This window comes from Mus pahari, chromosome 12, assembly GCF_900095145.1.
Source record: "Mus pahari chromosome 12, PAHARI_EIJ_v1.1, whole genome shotgun sequence".
In the NCBI taxonomy this organism is placed as follows: Eukaryota; Metazoa; Chordata; class Mammalia; order Rodentia; family Muridae; genus Mus; species Mus pahari.
In genome coordinates this window covers 6,271,053-6,281,715 of record NC_034601.1, presented here as the reverse complement: position 1 = coordinate 6,281,715, position 10,663 = coordinate 6,271,053, and the positions used below count along the sequence as shown (strand labels likewise).

General features: G+C 37.9%; 1 protein-coding gene across 1 annotated transcript in view; it reads right to left on the bottom strand.

Moving 5' to 3' along the window:
* The window catches only part of Atf7ip2 (activating transcription factor 7 interacting protein 2), a 38,596-nt gene that overhangs the window by 25,496 nt on the left and 2,437 nt on the right, over positions 1 to 10,663 (bottom strand). Inside the window, exons 2-3 of the mRNA XM_021209901.1 lie at positions 4,482 to 4,636; positions 965 to 1,083 (exon numbers count right to left, since the gene is read on the bottom strand). Of these exons, the coding sequence (XP_021065560.1) occupies positions 965 to 1,083; positions 4,482 to 4,626 (264 nt within the window). The 5' untranslated portion in view covers positions 4,627 to 4,636. The remainder of the gene's footprint in view (positions 1 to 964; positions 1,084 to 4,481; positions 4,637 to 10,663) is intronic.

Here is a 10,663-nt window from a genome sequence, read left to right as displayed (position 1 = left end):
AAAAAAAAAAAAAAAGCAGTTTACCTAGGTTAGTTTGGAAGAGGAGCTATGTAACTTGCATATATCAAGACTCCAAAATGAACTACAAGGTTGTCCGAGTCTATGAAATAGTAAACAGGCAATCAATAAACAGCTATTGCTGTTGATCAAAAAAACCCCATGACCAATACAAAATGTTGAACTCTAAGTAAAGCTCAAGGTCATCCCATGCTTGACTTACACATTTGGCAGCCTACTAAACAGAAATTCCACTGCTTTCTACGAGACAGTTACAGACATGTAATTTAGTAGATTACTTAGACTAGAATCATTCCTGAAAACAGAAATATATTGGTAATGGAAATCACTTATCTCTTATTGGTTTTTGTCTGAATTATGTCCTAGCCAGTTTTATGTCAACTTGGCATAGCTAACTAGAATTACCTGAGGAGGATACCACAATTGAGAAAATGCCTCCATGAGATTGGACTGTAGAAGCCAGTATGGGATTTTCTTAATTAGTGATTGATGGGGGAGGGCCTAGTCCATTATGTGTGGTGCCATTCCTGGGCTGGTAGTTTTAGTTTCTAAATGAAAGCAGGCTGAGCAAGCCATAGGAAGCAGCATTCCTCCATGGCCTCCACAACAGCTCCTGGTCCCTGCCCTGACTACTTTCCCCAGTGACTTATTGTTATACTGAAGTATAAGCAAAATAAATTCTTTATTTCTCATGCTGTTTTTGGTCATGGTGTTTCATCACAACAACAATAACCCTAAGACATTCCATGAGAGAGGGTGGTGGTGGTGGGTAAGTGTGTGTTGAGGTACACATTATGAGCCACCAGACATGGATGCTGGGAACTCATCTCAGTCCTCTGTAAAATAGCAAGTGCTCTTAACTTCTGCTATCTCTCTAGCCCTTTCAACATTTCTTACTAATCCTAAGTGTAAGTTCCTAAGGCGAATATTTTAAGCCACACATTACCTGTTCTAGCAGTGCTGTATGACTTTCCAGAGCCTCACAAGCATTTTCATTAATTTGCTCTGAAGCTTTCATGACCTTAACATTTTCTTTGTTTTCTGAAAACATCTTCTGATTATGGCCTTGAAGAGAGAAAAACATTATAGATAAAAAAAATATTCCTTCCTAAGAAGGAAATAAATAATTTAGGGAGTATAATCAAGTGAAAAACCAAAATGTGACAATAGCAGTACTTAACATTTTTCTTTTTTAAATTAACTTTAGCTGGGCATTGTGGTGCATGACTTTAATCCCAGTAATTAAGAGGTAGAGGCAGGTAGATCTGTGGGTTCAGGGCCATTCACAGTGCTACATAGTGAGACTCTATCTTAAAAAAAAAAAAAAAGTAACTGCATAAAAATTTTTCCATGAAAATGTTCTTTAACAAAGAAATCTTTGGTAGAGTTCTGGTCTCAGATATAAACCTTTTCAGTCTTGTTTTACCGAATATCTACTGGACGAGGTGGCACACAGTTCAAATTACAACATTTGGGAGATAGTAAGAGAATCAAGGTTCAAGGCCAGACTGAGCTGTATAATGAGGCCTTGTCGCACCAAAACAAAACACATGAGGGAAGAAAAAAAAAAAAAAAGAACCCTGCCAAATATATAACAAAATATATAAATATATATATATATATATATATATATATATATATATATACACATATATACATATATATATCAAAACCCTTAATGAATTGTATAATTCAAACCTTTCTCTATATAGGCACTTAAGGAATCCATTACTTTAGTGTGTGCATGTGTACATAGTACATAATACATGTTTGTGAAGATGCATCACATTAAGTGTGGATGTCGAGGACATCTTTGGTGAAGTCAGGTCTCTCCTTCCATCTTTATGTGTGTTTCTGGAATTAAACTCAGGTCACCAGGCTTTGAATATGCAACTTTATCTGCTGATCCATCTTGCTGGCCCTAATCAGCATTTTAGTCAACCAACATAAATATCCTACTTCTAATAACATTTATTTTGATATTTTATAACTACAGAACTTCCTTTAATTACTTGGTTTCTCTTCTGGTAGTTCTTTGTAGTTGAGCATATATATAGACAGACACATGAATTAACTGCATCTATCATCTCTTATTTGGCATATGATCTATAAATCAATTCAATGGAAAGAAAAAGAATTTTTTTTTTCTTTTTGAGACAGGGTTTCTCTGTGTAGCCCTGGCTGTCCTGGAACTCACTTTGTAGACCAGGCTGGCCTCGAATTCAGAAATTCACCTGCCTCTGCTTCCCAAGTGCTGGGATTAAAGGCGTGTGCCACCACGCCCGGCCAAGAAAAAGATTTATGAAAAACTTAATATACCTGTTCTCTAGGGGAACTTACATAGCTCCCAAGGAGCTATTAGCAGTTAATGTTTGCAGAAAGAGGGGAGTCATTTAATTTAGTAGTATATCCACTAGTAATATACCCATGTTCCTGTAAACAACACTATTTAAACTCATTGGATCACAACAAACACCTATGAAGGTATAAGAAAGATTAGTTTCAAACCCTCTTCCTCTTTTGCTGTGTTAGAAATCAAAGTCAGGGTAGATAAGAGATCTACCACTGAGCTATATACTCAGTCTGAAGAGGAAGGGAATCATCAAAACAAGAAGTAGAGATGGCAATAAGGTTGGGAACAAATATGATCAAAATACTTTATGTATGTATAAAAATGTCAGTGAAACCTGCTATGTACAATTAATAAATGCTAATAAAAACCTATGATCTAATAAACGAAATCTTAAAATAACAAAAGACAAAGTTAAAATGAACCAGCCACCATAAACTATCTTTTGAGACTTTCTATACTTTCGTGGAAAAAGTGATTAATCCTATTTTGGGGGTAACATTTCACTGTCCTTTAGATATAGTGGATATCATTCAATTGAGTGAAGTTTGCCCAAAAGCTGCCTGTATAGGTACTTGTAGTTTGGTTTTGGTGTCTTTCTCTATGTGGTAAATCATAATTTAACTTGATGTGTAAACAGACTGTAGCTGACTTTTTTGGGGGAGGAGGTGCTGAATGTATGTATCATCAGTGTACCATGTGTGTGCCTGAAAAGCACCTGAAAGGTGCATTAGATCCCCTAGAAGTAGAGTTATAAATGGTTGTGAGCCATCAGCAGAATGCTGGGAATCAAACCTGCATCCTCCATGAGAGCAGCCAGTGCTTTTAATCGCTAAGTCAGTTCTCTAGCTTGTATAACTGACTTATATGGAAATAAGCTGTTTTTAAACTCAAAGGTGATTGAATGATTAAGTACAACAGACGTACACTAACCAATCAGGTGCTTCTACTCTGCATCTCACTTCTTTTTCTTTGGCTATAATTTTAACCTGCCCACAGGATAGGAAGGTTTGTCGTTGTTTCATATAGACCAGTCTGGCCTCAAATTTGCTATGTAGCTGAGGATGACCTTAAACTTCTGATCCTTCTGTCTCTACCTCTTTAGTGCTATGGATTACAGGCATGCACCACAATCTCCAATTTATGTGTTGCTGGGGACTGAACCCAGAGTTTCATATACGATAAGCAAGCACTGTCAACTGAGAACCCCAGACTCCAAAAAGAGCTCTTTTCAACAGTATTTGGTTCTGCCTGTTGCCCACTCTAGCAATAGGAATAAAGCCAATAATTACAGTGACTAGCCATAACTTTTTCCTTTAACAACATACCTTTCCATCTCAGAATCAAGAACAGTTCAAGAACACAGCCATCCTTTACTTTTTGTCCTATCTATATGTAGCCTTTTTGTATGTTTAAGACATTAAAATTCCCTTAAACAAAGTGACTATTTGAATTTCTCCAAAGGATACAGAGGCATACACTTACTGTTACTCCTATCAAAGCCAAGTAAGAACTGCCACTTTGAGTATGCATATGTTCACAATTTAAAATGCCACAGTAACAGATCCCACTATATTCTTCAGTTTTCAAAACGGTACCAGTACAATTACTAGAGCAGACTGAATTCGCCAGGTTAGGTGCTTTCTCAAGAGTCTCAACTTAAAACATAACTTTTACTTTTATCATGAGACTTTGAAGTAGCATTTGCTTCTAAACTGGAAACTATTTTGTTGATTCTCTTGTTATCCAAAGTATTCTGAGTTATAGCACTCAATTTAACAGATGGCCACTAATTTTTTAGTATAAAGTTATACTTCTCCTCATGTCCAGAAAAAGATCTTGATACATTCAACTCCTGTTTAAAATGAGTTTCAGACATGTTTTGCAACTCTGCGACCTCTTGTGTGGAATATTTGCTGGAGGAGTCAATAGTTGTCCTTGGCTTTGTGTTTCCTAATTTTGTTTCTGAAACAACTTCTATTTAATTAAATTCTGGGAAAATGTTATACTTTTCTGTGAAAATATTGAATTCTCAAAGAGTTAAAGGAGGAGTCAACATGTTCAGAAGGAGTACACTTGCTAGCTATAAAGCCAGGATTTAAACTCTGATTACCATTTGGAATATTAGTTCCAACTGTTGTTTTTGGAGCTTCAACATTCGTTGACTTGTTCAGGATCTCCAACTGCTTCCGGCAACTTGTAGGCATTGTTTTCTTGGCCTTTAAAACCTTCTGTCTTTTTCTGTCTGGACTTTCCATATTTCATATCCTAGAATTTAAGGTATATATGATACTTTGTCTTAAAAAAAAATACAACAAGATTTAAATGCATTTTCCCAGTGGAATAGTTATTATAATATGAAAATAATACTGAGGCTATCTTTCCATATTTACTTCTATTTGGAAGTTATATTCTAGACAGAAATAACTAGATCTAAGATTTTAAATAGGTCATACTATAATGAAGATAGTAGTACCAATAGGACAGGATCAAAACCAGAACAAAACCTCATATACAACCATTTGACTTGCTTCAGAAGTGTCATCTGGACTAAAGAGATAAAGATTAATACCATTATTAATACAGGATTCAGGCTTACTACATAGGTATAAGGGGAAAAAAAACATACTTTAATCCTTGCCCCATACCAATAGCAAAACATTAGATTGGTCACATGATAAAAATTTTGGAAGAAAACCAGACTACATAGTCATCTCTTTGAAATGGGCAAATCTTATTCCTGTAGAAAGCTCCAAGACATAAATAAACGTATCAATAAAAGTGTGCCCATTGGGGTTAGAGAGATGGCTTAGCAGTTAAGAGTACTGACTGCTCTTCCAGAGGTCCTGAGTTCGATTCCCAGCAACCATATCGTGGCTTACAACCACCTGTAATGGGATCCAATGCCCTCTTCTGGTGTATCTGAAGACATCAACAGTTTACTCATGTACATAAAATAAATATTTTTTAAAAAGTGCATCCATGGGGCTAGTGAGATGGCTCAGTGGGTAAGAGCACTGACTGCTCTTCCAAAGGTCCCGAGTTCAAATCCCAGCAACCATATGGTGGCTCACAACCATCTGTAACAAGATCTGATGCCCTCTTCTGGAGTGTCTGAAGTCAGCTACAGTGTACTTACATATAATAAATAAATAAATCTTAAAAAAAAAAGTGCATCCATATATTCACTAAAAATCAAGTACATGGAGTAAGTTGATAAAGAAGAAAGTAGGAAACAATGTACCTTTCTAACCTAGCTCCCCAGTAGATAAGAAACCTCAGGCACAGAACAGGTAGACATGGTGACACCAGATTTGTGGGACAGTGGACCATGCCAGGAAACTTGGCAAGGTTGAGCTGGCTCAGAGTCCCAAGTACCCAGGCACCCACCTGAGACAGTAGGAAGCTCCCTGCTATCTACTAGATTCCTGGCCTGTAACAAGTACCATACTTCCCATATAGGAAATATGACCTTTGGTCACACAGCCCAGAACAGAGTTCTCCATGCTAATGAGGTATCTAGAGGCCCTGAAGGTTTAGCCAATAAATTTCCCTTCCCGGAAAATTTCCCTTACAGGAAAATTCCTTCTTGTAAAAGGTATTAATCTCTGGTTCACCCTGAGGAGGTAGTATGTACCCATTTTCCACAATGAACAATCAATAAAAACTGTCTCTTTCATCAAGAACTGGCATTGGAGCATAGAAGAAGCCTTGGTCTACAGAGCTGGGCCATCCAAGTCTCCCACAGAAGGTCCCTCTACACTCCTAGACAACTGCTACTAAGCTAAGGACAATCACCAATGAGCTAAATTCTCAGCCATTCTCCATTCTCCCGGCCCCAGGCTTGTCCTTACCACTGGCCCCAATGATCAGAACCCTGTACCTTGCAGTGTTTGGATGTCCAGGAGTTTGGGAGCCCCTGTCCCAGGCACCCTGACCCTCTGTGCGATTTTCCAGAGGCAACTGGATTCTCAGGAGTCAGGGAACCCCAGCTTTAGCCTCCCACATCTTAGGCTATGTTTTCCCACCCCCTAAGCAGTGTATCAGCACTTCCCTAAAGCCTAGCAACCTACTCCTGTGGCAGGGGAAATGCAGCCTGGTGTCTCAGCATTTTTGTCTGCCCAGTGGTGTTTCCACACTCTAGTGGCAGGGTGAAATGAAGAACCACACAGACTGACAGGCATCTTAGCTACAGGAGAAACTAACAGGTTAGACTGGCTGAGAGAATTTTGGGATCCTCCTATCTCCTTTCTCTAGTACTAGGGTTACAAACATGAACTAGTAGCAAAAACACGAATGTGGTTTGAATACTTTGGCAAAGAATGTAGCTGCTTTTTGTCTATGTCCCAAGAATCTTCCCCTGAGGCCAAATTAAAAAGTGGATTGGTTTCCTTGGCAGAGGAAATTTCAAGACAGCCTAATAATAACTATTGAGTGGCTATGCACCATCACTCTTAGGCAGGTTTACAAGGTACAAGCCAGGCAAGAAGAAATTTTAAAATGTACTGTTCGAATAAAAATAAAAAGGAAATACAAAATGTATCATGAAAATAAAAAAGACTGCCAGGGAATTCAGTTTTGGAGCCAAGATTTATGTTGAAAGAGATTAAGACCTGCTGTGAAATGGAATAAAGGGAGTGTGCCCTCTTCAAGGCAAGACCCCATAAAGCTAATCCTGCAAATTGTAAAAGGAACATTCCTGAGGGGCTTTTGCTCCTAAAAAGAAACAACAAATGAAAAGACTGTGTACAGTAATGGAGCAATGATTCATCTCAAGCAGGCAGCTGAACTTGGTTGGCAGTTTTGGCCATGTGGTTCTGTATTTAGAATCATGAAGAAAACAGGAGATGAGATGGGGTGTGACGGTGGGAATATTCCTTTGCTGCTAAAGAGAATCACTGAGGCCAGATATTTGGAAAAGGAGTCCCTACATGGAGGCCTTAGGGGGCCATTTTGTGAAGCTATGAAAGGGAGCCATGAATTGTACTGGAGACTCCAGGATATTAAGGTGTCAAAGCCATGAGCTACCTGCCAAGGAAAGCTTCACAAAGGAGTAGAACCTGCCCAAGAGGGAGAAGTTTGTGTGTAACCGAGACACCTTGCAAATAAATATCACATATCAAACTGACCCAAAGTTTACACAATTTAATGGCCTCATATATAATCAGTTCTCTTTAGAAAAAGAAAAGGATACAGTAAAAATTTTCAATGAAATAATCTGAATTGGGGTTTTCCTAACTTGGGGCTCTTATCTATTGTTAGATCCCTATGCAAGTTTTCTTTTTTCAGTCAGTTTTAGTAATTCATGTCTCTTTGGGAATTTTTCTAATTCTTGTAACAGCATATCACACAATTGTAGTTATTTCTTTGGAATAGTTTCTTTAAAATTTAACTTTTATGCATTTGAGTGTTTTGCATAAATAAATGTATGTTTGTGTACCATTTATGTGTCTGGTATCACTTCATTCTTGCCTTACTTAGTAATGAGTCTAAATTAGTTTTTATTCTATTAATTTATTAGTTAATTAATTCTTGCTGTAGTCAAGACCTGACAAGAAACAATTTAAAAGAGGAAAGAGCTATTTTGGCTTACAGTTTCAGGGGATGCAGCAGATTGTGATGAAGAGGGCATGGAGATAGGAGGATAAAATAGCTGGTCACACTGGCCCACATTTAGAAAATACAGAGCAGACAGAAGTTAAGTTGATCTATAAACCTCAAGGTTCATTCCCAGAGACCCTAGTTAATCCTACAAGACTATCTGCTAAAAGATTTACAACCCTCCAAAACAGAGCCAAGTATTTAAATACTTGAGTTTATAAGTCAAATGGTTCTCAATCTGTGGGTGGACACAGGGATTATATAAACTACAGACTTATTACAATGCAAAACAGTAACAGAATTACAGTTATGAAGTAATGAGGAAAATAATTTTATGGCTGGGGGATCACTACAATTATTATTGGTTAAAGGGTCACAGCATCGTGAAGGTTGATAATCACTGCTATAAGGGACATTTCACATTTCTTTTCTTTCTTTCTTTCTTTCTTTTTTTTTTTTTTTTTTTGGCTTTTTCGAGACAGGGTTTCTCTGTGTAGCCCTGGCAGTCCTGGAACTCACTTTGTAGACCAGACCCAGCCGAGATTAATTTTTTTGTTTGTTTGTTTTTGTTTTTGTTTTTTGAGACAGGGTTTCTCTGTATAGCCCTAGCTGTCCTAGAACTCACTTTGTAGACCAGGCTGGCCTCAAACTCAGAAATCCGCCTGATTTCTGAGTTCAGAGGCCAGCCTGGTCTACAAAGTGCCTACATACCCTGAGGGCAGGAGCAACCAGTACATAGTGCCAGTGAAGATAAGAAGAGACCAGATCATGAGATTCACTGAACTGGAGTTGATCCCTTGGGACAACAGGTGGTTATAAAATAACATGTAGGTACTGGGAACCAAATCCAGATCAACAAGAGTACTCTTAACCACTGAGCCAGCTCTTCAGCACCTAAAACTGCATTTACTTATTTATTGATTTAGTGTGTGGGGCAATGCCAGGAAAAAGTGTGAGTGTTTGAGTGTATATATGCATCATACCCTTAGTACACTTAGAAGTCATAGGACAAGTTGTAGTTGGTTTCCTCCTGTTAAAGGATATTTGATCATTGCACATAGAAAACCTAATTGTTAGCAAAATATAAAAGTTTAAATAGATATTGTATTTTTCAGATGCCTCTAACTTTTTGCTCTGCTTGGCCTCAAACTAACACTGGCAATCTGCTCCAACCTTCTGGCTCATTCTGTCTTCACCTGTGTCTAGCTTGTTCTTTCTTCAATCTGCCTCTGTAAAACTATCCTGGTAAAACTGCCTCTTTTCTCTTTCTTTTTTCCTGGTTCTTATCAGAGTTGGGCACATCCTGTCTCTGACTCATTCTGTCAAATCTTTCTCTGATTCATCACTTTGTCTGCCTCTCAATTAGATATCACTTCCAAACATGGCTGCTTCCTTCTACAAACTAAGTTTACCTTTATTGTTTGGGATTAAAAAAGTCTGTACTAAAGAAACACAGCACAACCAGAAAGACTTTGTTTTGTTTTGTTTTGAGTAAATAACACAATCTCAGGGTTCACAGCATGATCAAAAATCCTGCAAGACAGGATGACATCTAGGAGGTAGAGATCAGGCATCCTCTATCTCCTAGGTGCTATGATTAAAGATGAATGTTATTACATCTAGCCAATAAATCTGTAATTTTAAGCACATCACCATTCACATTTCTTTAGCTACAATTCCAGCTGTATCTCTTCATTTCTCATACATTTGGTCCTTCATGTACCTGTAGGTTTCACATCCATATCGTTCCTAATAAAGAGTTTGGGGTATATATAAGACTGTACCTCCAAAGAATAGCTGATCTGCAATCAACACTCAGGAAAAAGGCAGGAGAGTAGCTATTTCTGAGTAGCATGGAGGAATTCATTTGTTTTGTTCCTGTATCTTCTATTTTTGAGACAAGATTTCATGTATGCCAGACTACCCTAGAGCTTGCACAGACCTGCTACAACTATCTATTAAACCCTGGTTTTACAGGCGTGAGTACCACTAATGGGGCATTGGGGTTTGGTTGTTTTCTTTTCAAGACAGGGTCTCATTATATATCCCCAGCTGGCCTGGAACTTGATATGTAGACTAGGCCTGCTAGGAACTCAAGAGATCTGCTTCTATCTCCCAAGTGCTAGGATTAAAAGACCATACAACACAGGGCCCACAATTAAAACAAACAAACAAACAAAACAAAACATATTTTTAAAATATATAATATATATTATATATTATTGTGGTAGTTGGTTTCCTCCTGTTACAGGATATTTGATCACTGCACATAGAAAACCTAATTGTTAGCAAAATATAAAAGTTTAAATATATATTGTATTTTTTAGATGCCTCTAATATTCTGTTCTGCTTGGCCTCAAACTAATGCTGGCAATCTGCTCCAACCTTCTGGCTCCTCATTCTCTGGCTCATTCTGTCTTCACCTGTGTCTAGCTTGTTCTTTCTTCAATCTGCCTCTGTAAAACTATTATATATTATGTATTTTTCCTACCTTTGGATGATTAGAGCAAAAAGAAATGGAGTACTAGAACAGTCCTCAGCAACTTTTACCATGGCTGTCAAGCTTTTTCACAACATTACTAAACACAGTATTGCCTCAGAGGTTTATTAATGGAAATTACATTTAAAAGTGAGAGCTCGGGCTGGTGAGATGGCTCAGTGGGTAAGAGCACCCGACTGCTCTTCCAAAGGTCC